At 36.2% G+C, this 19701-nt stretch overlaps 1 protein-coding gene across 3 annotated transcripts in view; it reads left to right on the top strand.

Annotated features, from left to right (window-relative positions):
- LOC121421092 (histone-lysine N-methyltransferase eggless-like) overlaps positions 1-19701 on the top strand; it is a 76220-nt gene that overhangs the window by 20337 nt on the left and 36182 nt on the right. For all 3 annotated transcript variants that reach the window (XM_041615707.1, XM_041615708.1, XM_041615706.1), the window contains exons 3-6: positions 4057-4159; positions 5939-6252; positions 6580-7441; positions 8154-8256. In XM_041615707.1, the coding sequence (XP_041471641.1) occupies positions 4057-4159; positions 5939-6252; positions 6580-7441; positions 8154-8256 (1382 nt within the window). The remainder of the gene's footprint in view (positions 1-4056; positions 4160-5938; positions 6253-6579; positions 7442-8153; positions 8257-19701) is intronic.

Below are 19701 nucleotides of genomic sequence, written 5' to 3'. Positions count from 1 at the left end.
TTAATTTAGGTGGTAAATACTGTATTTCAACATTCAAAATGGCTGCCATATGCCCTTTTTGTGAACATTATTTGTCTACACTCAAATTGTATATTATACGATAAGGGCTTATGGTGGCCATTTTCAATTTAAAAATGCAGTGTTTATCACCTTAAATACACGAAATTATGATACACTGTTAAAAAAACCCTGATTTTACAGAAAAATAAAAGAAGATTTTGCAGAAAGCAATACCAGAATCATTCTTTAAATTCATGAAACAGGAATTTTTCTGCAATTTAACAGAACAGGTCTGTTAGAAAAAAAAAGAGTGTTTTATTTAAGGAAATTTGTAAGATTACACACACCAAATACCAATTTCCTGTAAGATTACGCAATCTGGTAAGATTACAGGTGTTCTCGAGACTCTGCTGCAGGAACTTCTTTTAGTTTAAGGATAAATTTTCTAACAGTATATTGTTAGAAATCATGGTTTTAGACAACATTTCACCCTTGCATCAGAATTCACAATTATTGGCAATATTTAGAGTCAAATGTCCAATGTTACAATGTACATAATACTTTTAGGACCTATGGCAGCCATTTTGGATTTCAAAGTACAGCATTTATTACCTCCACAACCAATATGTGATGTATTTAGTTAGAAATCATGTTTAAGACAATATTTCTACTCGTATTTCACAGTCATATGCATTTTATGATTCTCACTCTTGTGAAAATTAGTTTCTCCATTCGCATTGTACATAATAAATATAGGGATTATGGCGGCCATTTTGAATGTCAAAATACAGCATTTATCACATAAATGGCATATTAACAGTGATGTTTTTAGTCAGTATTCCACTAGTTTATCTTAATTATATGCATTTTAGTGCTCACTCTTGTCACTTTTTTCCCCGGCCATTGCCCTTGTACATAATACTCTTTTTGCCACTGGTCGCCATTTTGAATGTTGAAATACAGTATCTATCACCTAAATTACATAAGATAATATATATTTTGTTATAAATCATGTTTTCAGACGATATTTTACTCATACATCACCATCTGGTCGGCCCGGTGTAAAAATGGCAGAGGTAATAATGGCAGAGGTAAAAATGGCAGAGGTAATAATGGCAGAGGTAAAAATGGCAGAGATAAAAATGGCAGAGGTAATAATGGCAGAGGTAAAATTGGCAGATGTAAAAATGGCAGAGAGGTAATAATGGCAGAGGTAAAATGGCAGAGGTCATAATGGGAGAGGTAAAAATTACAGCTATAGGTAAAATATGGCCAGCCTCAAACCCGGAAATGAATTGTCAAAAAGCCCCCGCATGTACATAGATTAAATTAGAAGTGCATGTCACGGTTAGGCATTTCATCATATCATTATGTCTTTATCGGCCTAACAATGCTATTTACGAATTCGTTGGAGGTGTACTGTGAAGGCTTTTTAAAAAGAAATCAAACGACAAATATTTTTTTCATTCAATTCTTCAGGAGCAAAATGAAACTGCACTATTCTCATTCATCATTTTATAACATTACTTTTTGTCTAGCTGTTTTTTTATATCTAATGTTTTGCCAGGTTTACCGTTACAAAAAGGAGGAAGAGTAGACATAAGAGAGGTGGAGAGACAGAGAGGGTTAGAGGTGGGAAAAGAACATAGCAGGAAAAGCTTAGACCTTGAAATTGTCACGAATGATTGTGGTTGAATATTATGTCCTAATTTGTAATGTCGTCTGTACTATTCTTGTTAAATATTTGAATGACAATAAGCATGCATTCCCAGGTTTGGCACTGAATATGTAACTGATTATGAAAATCAATAATAATCTTGACTGGTAAACCAATTTGGGGTCGATCGAGTGGTACCGTCTGGTTCAGATTCTTTGCATAAAAGAAGACCCTGAACCTTCTTTACTATTGCATCCAATATGATATAGACGGCTTGATGGTCATAACCCTTGGAAGCGGAAGTGCTGTTGGGTATTTTGTACACCATAAGCAGCACCCTCTTGGTAATTAGCTACTGCACTGTGTAATCCTACATGCATGCATTTGTATAAACTTACAGAAAATTGTATTTTGTGCATTTACTGATACAAATTTATTGTAATAAAATTGTTTTCCCCTTTTTAAAAACATATCTGTTCTTTTAAATTGTAGAAAAATTGTGGAAAACCCTCCTGTTATTATAATCTTCAAAATTATTTGGTTTTTTTTCTGTAAAACATGTTTTTTTTTAATTTTTCTTCTGTAGAATCTACTGTTTTTTCTAATAGTGTACCTCGGCCACTTTTACCTCTGCTATTGTCACGTCTTCCATTTTTACCTCTTGTCATTTATACCTCTGCTCTTTTAATCTGCTGTTCTTACCTCTGCCATTTTTACCTCTGCCATTTTTTACCTATGCCATTATTACCTCTGTCATTTTTACTTCTGCCATTTTTATCTCAGTATCTGCCATTTTTACCTCTGCCATTATTACCTCTGCCATTTACCTGGCACCATCTGCCAAGCAAAGCCAATTTCTGCTGAAATAATTTGTTCCCATTCATATTGTGCATAATATCGTAAGGGCCTGTAGCGGCCATTTTGACTTTCCAATAACAGTATTTATCACCAAACTGGCAGAATAAATGATATCTCTTAACTGCTTAATATAAATTATGCTTTCAGACAATATTTTACTCATAGATCACTAATACCTGCATTTATGGTGCTCACTCCTGTGAATATTGGTTTGCCACTTTGCATTGTGCATAATACTGTTAATATCTCTGGCGGCCATTTTGAAAGTAAAAATACAGTATTTAACACACACTTTAAACCCGAATGATATATTTCGTTAGAAAATAGGTTTTTAAACAGTATCTCATTAATTTATCACACATATATGCATTTTAGTGATTACTCTTGTGATTTCTTTGCCCACTTTCTCATTGTGGATAATACTTTTAGGGCCTTTGGCAGCCATTTTGAATATCAAAATACAACATTCATCACATACATGACATATTAATAATATATTTCGTTAACAATTATGTTTTAAGTCAATATTTCACTCGTTTAATCTTAATAATATGCATTTCTGTGATCACTCTTGTGAATTTTTTCGGCCCCCATTGCCATTGTACGCAATACTGTTTGGGCCAGTGGCTGCAATTTTAGATATCAAAATACAGAAATGTTCCCATTTATGACATGATAAATGATATATCTCTTTAGTAATGATGATTTGCATATATTACTTCGTTCATACATCGCAATTTTTGCGGTTTAGTGCTCATTTTGTGAAAATTAGTTTTCCCTATTCATATTGTACATGATAGTGTATACAATGGCCTATGGCGGCCATTTTGAATATCAGGAAAATAAATATTTTATTAAAAATTATTTTTAAGACTGTATTTCACTCCTGCCACACAATTCCATGCATTTCACAGCCAATGTTCGGACAATTTTAGGATTTTCATGGGTAATTTGCATATTTTGGCGGCCATATTGGATTTTGCCAATTTGCGGAAAATGCTCAAGGTTACACGAGTGGCATCATCCAGATTCGTAATCAGCACCCTCGAATTGACAAGAAACCATCACAAAATATTGTATATATAAAAAAACAAGGTTTGGTCAAGTTTCTATGGGGCCTATCCTGGACTACACTCACAGGACTAGATATTCATACCAATACTTTTTCCATGCATGTCATGGAATATACATGTGTACCAATTGGCATAACTTGAGCAGAGCAATAATCTTTTCATTGCTCTGCTTAAAATGTTGAAGTTGTATTGACTGCTATTTTATTTAGGCAATAGCAAAAATGATTACTCTTCAATGATTTCGAGATACAGGCCTACTATCTTCTTAATTTTCTTTCCCAGGGTGAAATAGTACACTGTCGTATATTCTCAAGATCATTCTGGTGCAATAGTTTTATTATTGCCCCCATGAGCAGTCAATAGGCCTATCTGTATGTTCTGTATAAATCCCAGAAAAGCTCAAATAATGTTAATGCTATTTGTTTGATATGACTCTCTTGAAATGTATCTTTTTGTACATACATGTAGATGTCACACCCCAGAATGAGAAGCTCCTGAATGATATCGGGACCGTTCACCACCGATGTGAAGAGCTACATGACGAAATTCAGGGTCTACTAAATAAGCAAGGGTGAGTGGTCATTCTCTTAAAGGAAACCAGAACCCAAGAAGAGAAGTAATCTTATTGGAAAGAGTAAAATGAGAGGAACAATTTAAAAAAAGTTTCATCAAAATCGGTTATGAAATAAGCAAGTTATGGGAGTTTGAAAACTCTTGTTGTACTTTATATGGGCATCCTCAAATTGACAAACGTGCTTCAAAATGGCTGATTTTGTGGTAAACTCTCCATTTGTTTTGTACACAGATTTTCAGATTTTCCTCATCTTTCAAATTGCATCTTGCCTCCTGAGCACAACATATGTCATGGGAAAATATAATCCACACCATATATGTCATGGTCAGGAGGAGATAATGTGAAATATGTAAAATTTCGGGGAAAATCTGAAAATATTCGTACAAAACAAATGGAGAGTTGTCCACAAAATCAGCCATTTTGAAGCATGTTTGCCAATTTGAGGATCCACATAGTAAGTACAGCAAGACTTTTTAATCGTCCATAACTTGCTTATTTCATAACCGATTTTGATGAAACTTTTTTTAAATTGTTCCTCTCATTTTACTCTTTCCAATAAAATTGCTTCTCTTCTTGGGTTTTGGTTTCATTTAAGACCCAGTCACATCATTCTGTGCAGGCCCAACTCACGGTAACCATGGAACTACTACAACTGGACATTCAACGAATCCCCTCCTTTGGGCCTAAGACCGTCACCGCTAATCCTCATATAAACAGAGCGCTGGAAGCTGACACCCATCAAGCCGATCGTAAAACAAGCTGTTACCGATGGACTGCACAAATCAAATGTGCGCTGCTCCTACACATTGCGTATAGAGAAAGTTAACTATGTGACAGCAATTTTGACAGCTGGAAACGGGTGGTGGTGGCCATAAAATGCTCTCGTTGAATGTCTATTTGTAGTAGGTCCATCCTGTAACAGAGCATGTTCACAACTTTTGTGTGTTCAAATCAGACTCCTTGCGGGCAACTGTTATGGGGCTACTTTTCGCAGCTTAGGTCTATTGCCTATGTCTGCAACATGGGATATTTATTTATATTATGTTGGATGGCTCAGAATGAAATACCAGAAATATTCCAAGAGTTTGGGCAATATTTGGAATATTTCCGGTATTCCATGAAATAAAGCCATCCAATATTTATTATAATCTACCCCACCCCACCCCCAAACAAGAAAAGAGGGAGAACTTTAATTGAACAGGTCATATCACTTATCTCATTATGGCAACATCGCTTCATTAAGATAAATTTTGTTGTTGACCCTCGACTTGCGTGTAGTCCATCATGACGTCATTGAGTGTTGTCGTGCTCTTGCCGTGCATCGCATTGCTTTCATTGTTGTACGCGTTGTATATTTCACACATTCGCACTATACTGTTGAATATGCTCTCATATTCAACAGCAAATTTTGTACAGGAGCCTATGGGATATTCGACGGATGTCGGTCATTTCAGGGATATGCTCTGATACTGCACAGGCAATATTATCGATGCAGACCAAAATACACATTTTTAAATCGCGAAAACACTGTACATAGATGACAATAAGCTTTATTCTTTGCAATGAATGAAGATTTTCCAGGGCTCCATTTTGAGTTTTCAGGGTTCTTCTGAGCATTTCAGGGGCAAAATTACTCCAAGCAGGTACAAGCCCCAGAATTTTTCCCCCCCTTTTTGGAAATTACCTGAAACAAGATAATTAAAGTGTTGTTTGGTCAACCATATCAAGCTTAAACTCGTGCTCTATGTACCCCTTTATTTCTGCTTGTTTGTACAGAGAACGGGAGAAAGCTGCGAAGGAGAGACAAGATGAATACGACAAGAACCACCTCTTCAAGTCGCCCATCTCACCAAGCAGCAACCCCAAGACGATCCATGAACTCTATGAAGAGATGGACCTCCTCGACATCGATTCAGATGAAGACAATGACCACGACAGTGGCAATGAGATGGGCGATGGTGACAATGATGACGTGCATTCTGAAGATGAGATCATCTTCATTGGAAAAACTGACCTTCCTCCAACAAGCCAGAAGCGATCAGCTAATGAGGCACGGTTGACGCCACCCAACCCTTTAAGTCGACCAGTCGGTAATGAAAGTGCTGTCCAACTCTCCTCTTGCAATATGCAATTTATCTGAAATCCCATTATTCTCATGCATGATGTTTTGTGTACTTACTATGTAACTCTCCATGCAAAACCAGCAGCTATAGCTACCAGCTGTTTATTTCACTTTTTTTATCCTTACCATTTCTTACTGTATTTTAACCTTGACCTTTATCATTTCCTTTTTATAGGTATGTATTTTGTATTTGTTATTTTACTTACAGAAATTAATAAAAAAGCAAACAAAAACTCTGTGATAATTGTAGGTTGAATAATTCTTTTGAAGCTTTTGATTTCTGCATTTCTCATAGGACCCATGGACAAGGAGACTGTAGGAAAGACAGCAACACCGCCACGTACTTCACCACAGAAAGCCACACCCGTCTCCAAACTCAACACGATAACACCTCAATCATCATCATCATTACCAAGTACTCAGGAGTCCCCGAAGGCAGCTAGTGTGTCCCCTGTCACCTTAGCATCGAGAACATCCTCCACGACAGCACCTGTCATGACCCAGACTGTAACGGTTGAAAGTGCAGGAAGCACTCCCGGTAGAACCACTGTTGCCAAGGTTCAACAAGACGGGAACACAAGCACTATAGTTATACCAGCATCCATGCTTCCTCGGCCGAAGAACTTGCCAAACGCACAACAGTCCAACGCGCCATTGCGTTTCCTCATGCTGACCACTGCTAAGAATGCAGCTGGTCAGGAGGTAAAGAGCGTAAAGACTTTGCTCTTGCAGAATCCTCAAGGGGTACCCCTCAATGGCCAAGTTGTCTTGAAGATCCAAGATGGACAACAGAATCAGCTGATGCAGCCATCATCACAGGTCCTTCAGGTTTTGCCACATGGCAAGGCTCAAGGAACCCCTTCTGCTCCTGCAGGAAAACGTCCTCCAGGACCTGCAGAACCTTCCAAGACTTCTTCCGAGGTTGTGGAGATCGTTGATGATGACGATGACATCGTGATGGTGAGTAGCACTCCAGCAACCTCTGCTGCCAAGAAGAGTACCCCCGTCAAAGCTATGGCCAGAGCACCATCGGCCATTCCTGGACAAGATGGAAGTCCTGGAAAGGTTCGTCAAGGAGTTCAACTGATCCATGGGGCTGACTATGATGCTCATCTGATGGAAGGAGAAGAAATGATGTTTGGAGATGATGAAGCAACGTAAGTACTTAAGGGTCTTACATAAATGTGAATTTAGTGATAATTCTAGGCAAGTGGCTGCTGTATAGAGATCCTGGGGGAGGGGGGGGGGGCACTTACATTGACGAGTGGATTCCATGCGCATCCAAAAAACACGTAAAAAGGATGTCTTTTTCAAGATATGGCACATTGCGTATGTAACGAAATAAGGGTGTCAAAAGCACTAAAATAAAATATTTTGCTAGGAAAGCTATGTGTTTAGGGTTAAATTTGCTAAGGAGTCAACCATACGTGTTAAGAGTACGATTTGCGCGAGATGGGTTGTACTAAACCGAATGATGTATGTACGTTAGGTAAAGGTAAAACCGACGTCCGTCACATAACATTGAAATATCGCTGTACTTGTTTAGGGGTTCAATTCAGGGAATATTGCCAATAGTGTTGTTTTCTTTCCAATACTTGTTAAGGGTAGGGCTTCACATGCCAATACTTGTTAAGGGGTGCATTTTCAGAATATGGAAAATACGTGTTTAGGGTGCTTTTTGAGATCTCATGGTAGCGCATGGTATCCACTCGTGAATGGAAGTGGACCCCCCCCCCCCCCCCCCCCCCCCCCCCCCCCCCCCCCCCCCGGAGATATAGATGGGAAGGGTCCACAAGCCCAAGTGTTACATGTGTGTACATTCAAGTACATGTACGTGACATGCGTCAAAATATTTTGATTGTTATACAGGTTGCCAGGGCTTGTTGAAGGCAAGAAGGTGTTGGCCAAAGGGGAAGAGAGTTTCTGGTATCAGGGCATACTCATTGGACCTCCTATACATCATAAAGGAATGGTAAGATCCTCTCTTCATTGTGCTTTTGCATGGACTCATAGTGATACATGTAAGTGCTGATACAGGGAAGGGCTGAGATAGGCCAATGCTTTTTTGCTACTTCCTTACATCCAGGACCTCCCATACACTATAAAGAATTAGTGAAATTCTCTCTTCATTATTTTTTTTTTCATGGACCCGTGGGATAAATGCTAATACAGGGAGGAGCTGAGATTAGCCTATTCCTTTTTGCTACTCCCTTACATCCATGACCTCCCATAGAGTATAAAGGATTTAGTGAAATTCTCTCTTCATTAGATTTTTTTCATGGACTCGTGGGATAAATGCTAATACAGGGAGGGGCTTAGATAGGGCAATGGCTTTTTGCTACTCCCTCACATCCAGGGGGCCGTTTCATAAAGCTGTTCGTAAGATAAGAGCAACTTCAAGAACGACTGGTGAACCTTTCTTACGCGCTAAACCATCGCCAATGTATATACCATTTTCCACAAGAAAGGATCACCGGTCGTTCTTAAAGTCGCTCTTAACTTACAAACAGCTTTATGAAACACCCACCAGGACCTCCTGTACACCATAAAGGAAGTTTCTCTGTACATTGAGGATTCCCAGACCAATCAGTGAATCACTTAAAATTACTTTACTTTTTATCCAGTCTTGGGATAAGTCAGGGAATGTTTTTATTTGCCTAAATTAAAGGGGAAGTTCACCCTGACAAAAAGTTTATTGTAAAAATAGCAGAAAAATTAATGAAAAATATTGCCAAAGGTTTGAGAAAAATTCATCAAATAATTAAAAAGTTATTAGAATTTCAATTATTTGATTTGTGACGTCATATGCGAGCAGCATTCCTACATAGCGAATGGTAAAAAATCAATAAAATGTCATTTTCTCAGAAAATTGAAAAAGGTTTTTTGACTGTAACTTTTGTATATCAATAGGCAAATCGTTTTCACACCCGATCATGAAAAGAAAACTAAATTAAGTCATCAGGAACCATACAAAATTTGAAATTCATGCATTTTATATTACATAACACATGGGACAGCTGCTCGTTTATGACGTCACAAATCCAAAACTTTGAACTCTAATGACTTTCTTACTTTTTAACGGATTTTCCTCAAACCTTCACCAATATTTTTTACTATTCTTATGCTATTTTTACAAGAAAGTTTTCTTCAGGGTGAACTTCCCCTTTAATAAAACTTGTTTTTAAGAATAAAATTTTTGAAAATCGTTAAAAGCTTCTGAAATCCATCAATCCGATTGGCTAATAGTAAACTTGTATAGAAGTTCTGCATTGTTATTACTTTTATTATTTATTTATTTGTTTAAAGCTTGTGTATAGTTTTGGTAAATCCACCAAAATGCACCTATCACTATTCCAATTCATTGCAAGCTAATACGAATGGATATGCCCTATAACAGTTATGATGTGGAGGATATGAAATGAAAATGTGTTTTACAGGATAAATTTTGGGATTTTACATGGAAATTTAACTTTATCGGGTCACCCGATCAAATTAAAATATCTGGTGTGTTTTTGTCTTTCAATTAAATCCTATTCCAAATCATGGAATGGGCTGAAACTTTCAAGATATGTTATTTGTCTGTAACTTTTGGATATCTAATCACTAAATTTATAAGATAAGTGATTGAATGCCCATTTTTTAAATTTAAAACAAGCATCACCGAGAGAGGGCGCTATACAGTGCGTATCAAAGAAAAGTTTACACTTTGAAAAAGCCCTGGGAATTAAAAAATATACAACATGCGGGTAATTTTTTCACATATAATCTTGGGTTTGGGTCTCATCTATCCAATGAAAGTAAAAGTTTTGTCAGAATGTTACACTTGAGTGAGCACTGTCCATTTCTGTAAAGCGCGCAGAAATCTGTTTGCGCAGAAATGCTCGTTTTCATGCTGTGTCAAGGGGAAAGGGCGAAACCAAACTTACACTACGAAAGATTTATCATGCATTTCCCTTGCACTTTTAGTCAATTGGAATAAAACGGATAAATTCAAGCATTTTGTGACAATTTTGCCACCCAAATTGAAATTTCAACACTTAATAAGCACAACCTTTTCCCTATTTCTGCCAGCTGGATCTGAGGACATAACTGAATCTGAACATAAGTTTATATCAGACATCTCCAGCATTTTTTACTCAGTTTTTATCATTGAAAGTTGGTTTACATTTCATTCTTCATTTAATACTTGTTTCTCCACACTTTTCCCAAGCTTAGCAATGATTAACAAAATGAAAATCAAGCTTAAGCCATTCCATGCAAATCACAGCTCAATGTAAAGCAAATATCGTCACGATGGCCTCGGTTTGTGGGGAAGTGGGGTGGGGCGAAATGCACTCTTCGAAGTGTTTTGGGGCAAGGAAACAAGTCAAACAATGTAGAAGATTTCTTCAAATCAATTTTACTAGCTAAATTCCATGTGTTCTTCATGATTAAGGTCTACTTTTATTCGCATAACTATTTCAAATTTCTGCGCAAATCATTTTTCACTAACTTTTCAAAAGTAAGTGGTGCTCACTCAAGCGGAAATATTTTTCGACAATTATATCGTCATTTACTTTAATGGACCTGTTCCAGTGTTAAAATGTGGAACAATCTTCAGGATATTACAAATGTATAATTTTACAGGATTTTTTCAAAGTGTAAACTTTTTTTTGATACGCACTGTATATCAAGTATTTGAATATTTGAAATTTTCTCAGAGAAGTGCAGTTGGAAAAATATCTAACGGTCTCTACGCTTCAGTAAGACTGTCATATTAGATGATATTCGAATATCAATCACATTATTACAAATTATTACAACACGCATCAACGAGACAATCCGGAGCTAAGCGGCCTAGGCCGTCGGCTACCCCGTCTACCCCGTCCAGCCCTGATGCCAACTTGGGCGTGTCATCGGAAATGAAGTCATATCTTGACGACTATTTTGGAAAAATTAGTGAAAGGTTGTCATCGTTGGAACGCCAAATAACTGTACAGAATACAAGACTTGAACATAGAATGGAGGAATTGGTGGCATCGCTAAATTTTCAAGCAAAAGAAATGGATGATTTGAAAGTGAAACTGAGGAATCTACAAGAGCAAAGTGATATGAAGGCGAAAAAACTTGAAGCTGAAATTGATAGACTTTCCGCTTACATATCGCGAGAGAACCTAGTCTTTTTGGGAATCCCAGAAAGTGGAGAGGGTGACGAGAATACGAAGGAAACTTTGAACAGATTTCTCGTCGAGAAACTGAAATTGAGAGAAGATTTTGTTAAAGAAATTGAATATCAACGAGTTCATCGGTGCAAGCTATACACAGACCACGCCCCATCAAAGCAAGGTTCCTTAGATTTGAAGACAAGTTGGCGATAGAAAAGAATGCCAAATTGTTAAAGGGGAGTAAGATGTACATTGCACCAGATCTACCCAAACGAATTCGAGATGAAAGGAAAGCGCAGGCACCGGCCTTGAAAGCGGCACGGAACGCAGGGAAGCTTGCTTATTTCTCACGGGCAGAGCCGACTAAACTCTTCGTCGCTGGAAAATGGATCCCACGGGAGAACCAAGATGAGCTCATCGGAATATGGGGGAAACAGAGTGGAGCAGGAATGAATAACTCCTCCCTGCAGATACATCGGGATCAGGCAGGAGTTAGGTTGGAGCGGAATGGAGGAATACAACGAGGGAAAGCAGGTGACAGTGCACCGTTTACATCGAGAAAGATATGGGCAAGGAGTGACGAGGGTCCGACCGAAGATCAAGACGGCATCGAAGGAATGGAAAGCGGCGGCGCTGCACATGAGGGATATCTGGCAGGAGGAGCCGGAGGAGGAGAAAACGTCAAAGAATCGTAAATATACATATATATAAATAGGAAGTAGTTTTTTTTTTAATACAACAAGAAACAGCCTGGAGGATAATTTTGACACATTCTTTGGTTCTTGTAAATAGATAGAAATGATAGGAAAATTGAAGTTCATGTCAGTTATAATTGATCATACCACATCGGATGGAATTTTGTTGTTTGTACGTTATTCGGAAAAATAACGAACATATTTAGAGGACAAGAATGGACAGAGAAGAAGAATTTGAAGTTTAAATTTCTTGATCGATATTGGTCGATGTAATGACTTTCAAGAAATTTATTTATTAGCATGGAGACACATTCCTCTGTGTATATGTGGGTGTGGTGTTTTTTTTTTTTCATCAAGTCATGCCTTTAAAAAGAGTTGAAGAAAATATGAAATATATGATCCATTTTGTTTCATACATAATCATTAATAGATCAGTTTAGGTCATACATGCATGTAAGGCAGGTTATTCAAGCTGGATGAAGCCCTTTTTCTTCATTTAAACCTACAAACAAACTGAAGCTTAAGCTTATATTTTAAACACACACACATAGGAAAGGTTATTGATTTATAAAGGTTTTTTTCTTTTTTTTCTTTTTTTTTTAAGACGACGGATTGTAACTGATTGGAATTTTGTTGTTTATTTCAAACTAGGTTAAGGTTGAAAAATAATGAATAGAAAACCTTCATCTAAAGTTTATTTGATCGTAATGATACGTGTGTAGTGGGAATAAAGTATGAGAGGAATGGAAAATGCCATTGATGACGATTTCGATTTTTGATACTTTTATAAAATATTGACTCGTGATTTTGAGTAAAATGAAAAAGTAATAGGAAGTACATGTAAAAAATAAAGGAGAGAAATGAAGAAAAACTCATTCCCAAAATTTGTGGGGGTCTTTCCGCTTATCAGGTCATACCTGATACGAGAGACGACACTTTTGTGTAAAATATGAAATATATTAATTCTGTTTCAGATTATCTACTTTGATGGAATATGACTTATGTCATTTATGTTGACACTCAACTGCATGTAATGCATCAGCAATTGAAGACAGATTTGTGTAATTCTAATAATACATTCGTTGATAAATAACAAAACAAACTAGGTCAATTATAGAATCATAGTTGATAAGGTTGCGGGTGATTTGCATATCTTGTTATTTTTTTTTTTTTTTTTTGAAGAAGCGCCTCTGATACAGCAATAACCTATATGTATGTTAACACAATGTAGTTTGATATCAATGACCTCATCACATTCACATGTTTCAAATGAAGCGTATATATGGACACAGGTCATAGAAAAAAAAGAGATGAAACAACTCAAGAGGAATCTTGTTCTTGTTCTTTTTTTTTGCAGCGTAAAGTCATTGATATCGAACTGCATAGTATTTATCAGCAATTAAAGACAGATTTGTGGAATTCTAATACTACATTCGTTGATAAATAACAAAAGAAACTAGGTCAATCATAGATTGTAGTTGATAAGAGGTTGCGGGTGATTCGCATATTTTGTTATTTATTTGAAGAAACGCCTCTGATACAGCAATAACCTATGTTTATGTTAATATCATGTAGTTTGATATCAATGATCTCATCACATTCACATGTTTCAAATGAAGCATATATATGGACACATCTATAGTTCAAAAGAATGAATTCTATAGGTCATAGGAAAAAAAAAGAGATGAAACAACTCAAGAGGAATCTTGTTCTTTTTTAATTGCAGCGTATAGTCATTGATATCGAACTGCATGGTATTTATCATCAATTAAAGACAGACTTGTGGAATTCTAACACTATATTCGAAACTATAGGTCAATTATAGATTGTAGTTGATAAGAGGTTGCGGGTCATTTGCATATTTTGTTTATTTGAAAAAACGCCTCTGATACAGCAATAACCTATGTGTATGTTAATACCATGTAGTTTGATATCAATGCAATGACCTTATCACATTTACACGTTTCAAATGAATATGGACACACCCAGTTCAAAAGAATGAATTCTAAAGGTCATAGGAAAAAGAGATGATACAATTCGAGGAATCTTGTTCTTTTAACTACAGAGTATAGGTTTGATTATTCTATGTAATCAACGTAATTGGTAGAAAATATTTTGATAGGGTGGGGAGAGGAATGGAAGGAGGAATCGCTGGAGTATATAATTGTTAATGTCAAGTGCTACAGTATGACTCCTTTCTTTCTTCTCCCTCCCCCTCTTTCCTTTTCTGCCAGATATGTTGTGCGAATGAGATGCATATTTTAGAGGAAAGATCCAATAGTCAGAGTGACGGTGAAATGTGTAAATTCCATTCTGTTGATTTGGAAAATTCAACTTGTGCTTACTTAAAGAAACATTATTCAGATTTTAGAATTTTGGACTGGACGTCTGGAAAGAATGTTAATAAGACGCTAATACTTTAAAGGCGTCGTATAGTTCAAACAATAGTCCTCTGGTATGTTCTTTTACACGACTGTTTATTCTTGTTAATGTTATTTAAGAACGACTGCAATTTCCTTTATTCTTTGTAAATGTTTAAGACGAAAGATTCAGCATGTTCAATATAATCCGACAGGGTATTATAATTATAAGAAATAATGATATATGGTCGGGTGGCCACATTAACTCGATTGTAATGGGAATTAGTGAATCCACTGGTATTTTAATAGACATTAGAATGAAAAGGAATGAAAAGCAAATATTTCAGAGACAAAACACAATAAGTCTTGTAAAGAGGGTTATAGCACGTCTCACGTGTATTCAATAGATTGTTAAAAACATAATGCAAATGAGGTGGGGGGAGAATCTCGTCAAGCTTGTGTTAATTTATTCGAAACAAGTATACGAAGATTCCTTTTCTCTTCCCACACCTTTTCTTTTAAAACAGATAAATGCAATGTCTGCTTAGAGATTCGGTGGTATATTTGATTAGATAATAGGTAACCATGTTTACATAACCTTACTGATCATGGTTTGGAAAATCTTAATTGAATCGTTGGTGGGATCTTATATACTCTTTTAAAATCAAAATGAATTAGAGTGAATGTATCCTGATGCAAATTTCGAAAAGGTTTAAGGTTTCAATAGTGGTCCTTTTGTATTATCCTTTTCGGTCTTAAAGGAGAAGGTTTTCAAAAGAATGTAAGGTGCAAATCAATTGGATAAACATTGAACTTTTAATCCATTTCATAGTATGTGGGTCGCCGGTATTTAGGGCATGAATATAGTCGAGAGGCAATTTCCTCAGCATAATGTAGTGATTGTAGTCTTCATTGTTTTTTTTTTTCTCTCTTTATTCTCCTTTGCTCATTACTGACTTACCTTCGAAATCAATCTTAAGGGACAGGTCCACCCCAACAAGGACTTGATTTGGATAAAAAAGAGAGAGGTTCAGCGGGCACAGCGCTGGAGATTTCATCAGGGTGGGGTGGGAGGGTTGTGACATTTTAGAATTTTGCTTATGTAGTTGTATGGGCGAGCCAGTTGCGTCCGGGTGGGAGAGTCGGTGGTGTCACTCACTCGCTATTTCTTTTGTTTTTTGTTGTTTGAGATGTGAAATGGTTTGATTTTCACGTCATTGTCGTGTGGGGTGGGGTTTCGTTCCTCCCTGGGCGCGTGGATTTCCATTGTTTTGGCATTTTGTGCTTCAGGCGGGGGGGGGGGGGGGGGGGGGGTCCTGGTCGTCGGATTCGTAAAGATTGAGGTATTGTATAGTTCGAGCAATAGATGACGGGGGAGATGGTGGGTGGGTGACGTCATCGGCTCTCTCATTTGGATGTGGCTGGCTCGTTCATATAACTATTTTGTTGAAAAATGGGCGAAACTTTGAGGTGTCATAGCTTTCTTATTTTGCATCCGATTTGGGTGGGGTCTTCAGCGCTGTACTTGTCTGATTTTTCTCTGTTGATTAGAATCAACATTTTTCTGGGGTGGACTTGACCTTTAAGTTAGGGAGAGGGGGTGGCGAGACATCATGAAGATGTCTAAGACATGTAAGAGGGTTTTTGTTTTAGACACTTCCTTTATAGGAAGATCCCCCTTAATCGTCTTGCTTGTTGATGTTAGTTTTATGTGCACTTTGTTTTTCGTTCCCTTTTTCCTTTCAGGGTCAGTTGGCAGTGGCATTTTGATCATGATCAGATTTACATGTAGGCTGGGCAGGCATGGGTGCAGCGCTCTTCCTCTTCTCATCCCACGATCTATTATCTTTTCCATACCCCTGTGTTTAATCCTTTAATCTGCAATTTCATATCCTTAAATGTTAAGGGAATCCGAGAACATCATAAGAGGCAAAATATATTTAAATGGTGTAAGGATAAAAAAGGCCATATTATTTTTCTCCAGGAAACTTTTAGCACTCAAGATGTTGTTAGTAATTGGAGTTCCATGTGGGATGGCTTTTGTATTTTTAGTCACGGTACAAACCACGGTAAAGGCGTTATGATTTTAGTAGATAAAGGGCTTGATATCTCAATAAAACATACAATCATAGATACAGGAGGTAGATACATTTTTATTATTGGATCTTTGCAAAATCAGGAAGTAATATTGGGAAATGTTTATTTCCCTGTAAGTAGTAAAGAGCACGAGCAACTTGAGTTTTTGGATTCTATTATTAAGATTTTAGGAAGAAAGGAGTTCCAAAATAAACCTTTTATTATAGGAGGTGACTTCAATATGGTTAGGGATATTTATTTAGATTATGATGGAAAAAATGTAAACAAGAAGCAATCTAAACTTAGTTCAATGTTTGAACATTTTCTTATTGATTATAAGGCCTTAGATATATGGCGTGTTAAAAATGATGCCAAGAAACAATATACCTATCATCAAGGAAATCCGTATATGCAAAGTCGATTAGATTACTGGGTGGTTTCAGATATTTTAGAAGAGAAAGTGTTGAATTGTAAAATAATACCTTCATTATCACCTGATCACTCAGCAATAGAACTCAATATTAATTTTAATCATATGGTCAAACCAACGATTAAGACTGGTTATTGGAAATTTAATAACAGTTTATGTAAGGACGAAGAATATGTTAAAAGTATGAAGGAGGAAATTATTCGTTTGAAACAGATGTTATTAACAGAAATTATAGACAGCAGAATTTTATGGGATTATGTTAAAATGGAAATCCGAAGTTTTACTAGGAAGTACTCAAAGAAAAAGGCAAAAGATAGAAGAGAAAAGATTACAAAGTTGGAAAAGGAAATTGTAAAATTAGAAGAAGAACTGCAACAAAGACCAAGTAATAAAAATAATGATTCAATTGACATGTTAACCAGGAAAAGAAATGAAGTAAAAGCAATTTATACTTATGTTAATGAAGGTATAAAAATCAGATCTCGAGCGCCGTGGTTTGAAAGTGGGGAAAGGGAAACCGCATATTTTAAACAATTGACAGATTCTAATGGGAAAAAATGCGTAATTAAAAAACTTAAGGTGAATGAAACTACAATTAGTGATGAAATTAATATTTTGAATGAAATTCGAAAGTTTTATTCATCATTATACGCTAAATCTGAGGCGGGATTATGCGACGATAATACGTTTTTTCCCAATAGCCTACCCAAACTAACAAAAAATCAGAGTAATCACTGTGAAGGAAAAATAAACCAAGGTGATTGTATTGAAATCTTAAAAGAAATGCAACTTAATAAATCTCCGGGGAATGATGGACTGAGCGTCGAGTTTTACATTACATTTTGGCATGTTGTAGGAGATTTGGTTATTAACGCGCTTAATGATAGTTTGATACATAAAGAATTATCGCCCTCTCAGAGGCAAGCAGTAATTACACTAATACACAAGGGGGATAAAGACCCTACAGTCATTAGCAATTACAGACCCATTTCACTTCTCAATGTAGATTATAAAATTCTCACTAAGATACTTTCTAAACGAATAAAAGCGATTCTTAGTAACATTGTTTCAGTTGACCAGGTAGGGTATTTAAATGACAGAAATATTGGTGAAGCAGTAAGATTAATTAATGACATGATATTTCATACCTCACATTTTAATAAACCGGGTTATTTATTAGCAATCGATTTTGAAAAGGCTTTCGATTCAATTTCACACGCTTTTCTTCAAAAGGCACTTTGTTCATTCGGTTTTGGAACGATGTTTAGGAATTGGGTCAAAGTAATTTATACTAACACACTGTGCTGCGTTTTCAATGGAGGGAGATCAACTGGTTATTTCGATGTTGAGCGGGGGCTAAGGCAGGGGGACCCCCTGTCCCCATATCTTTTTATATTGTGTATAGAGTGTTTAACTCACTCTATTTGAAACGATAATTCAGTAAGGGGTATTTGCTTTGGTGATACAGAAATTAAGCAGGTTCTTTATGCTGATGACATGACATTATTCGTGTAAGATTTAGATTCTATAGATAGATTAGACATAATCCTTGAGAAGTTCAAGAAAATATCCGGACTGAAAATTAATAAAAATAAAACTTTCATTTTGCCTCTAGGGCCTCCTGTTCCATCAGGGAACAGCTTTCCATTCGGTAAAAGAGTTGATATTGTGAAAATACTGGGTATTTACTTTTCACTCAATCCTGATGTGGCGGAAGAAATGAATTTCAAAGAAATTTTGAGCAAAATTAAAAAGTTATTAAATTGGTGGAAACAACGAGATCTCACTTTGATAGGAAAAATTCATTTGCTTAAAACATATGCGTTTTCCAAATTGACTTATGTGAGCTCCCTATCTCCAGTTCCAGACTGGGTTTTCAAAGAAATTGACGATACATGTTTTGACTTTTTATGGCGGGGGAAAGACAAAATAAAAAGAAACACTTTATATCTGGATTACAGGCAAGGTGGGCTAAAAATGCTCAATTTCAAACTATTTATAATGGTACAAAGAGTGATGTGGATTAAAAGGTTAGTTACTGGTGACCAGAGAGCGAAATGGAAAAGATATTTTAAATTTCTCCTGAGAACATTTGGTGGTATTTTGATATTTTACTGCAATTTTTCCCCTGATATGGTCGATGTTAAATTACCAAAATATTACCGAGAAATGTTATGTATTTGGTCTGATATGAATATTTTTATTAAAAACGATACAAATAGTAAAAGAAATGAAATTTTCTTTAATAATAAGTATTCAGAATAAAGGAAAAACTTTTTTTCATGAAAATCTATTTCTTAAAAATATCTTTAAATTCCATCACATTACAGATGTTAAGGGGGCACTTAAGCCGGACAATTATTTCAGATGTATGGGATTGGAAGAGGAGGAAGTATCAGTTATTCAAGAAATATTTGCACATACCCCCAGAGAATGGAAAGACAGATTAAGAAGGAATACTTCAGTGGACGGCTTGAATATTGAATTTGTCTTTCATGAGAAAAAAATTCAATTCGACTCGGTTACTTCCAAAAATCTATATAGAGAGTGTATAAAACAAATTGCTGAACAACCAGTTAGTTTTCATAACTTAGCATTATTATATAATCTGTCAAATAAAGAAATTGAGAAAACATTTTATCGTCCTAGATTTAGTACGTTGGATAACAAATTGAGAGAATTTCAATTTAAAATGTTATACAATATCATCTT

This window comes from Lytechinus variegatus, chromosome 9 (assembly GCF_018143015.1).
Source record: "Lytechinus variegatus isolate NC3 chromosome 9, Lvar_3.0, whole genome shotgun sequence".
In the NCBI taxonomy this organism is placed as follows: Eukaryota; Metazoa; Echinodermata; class Echinoidea; order Temnopleuroida; family Toxopneustidae; genus Lytechinus; species Lytechinus variegatus.
The sequence above is the reverse complement of the archived record's forward strand: the minus strand, read 5'-3'. Positions and strand labels throughout refer to the sequence as shown.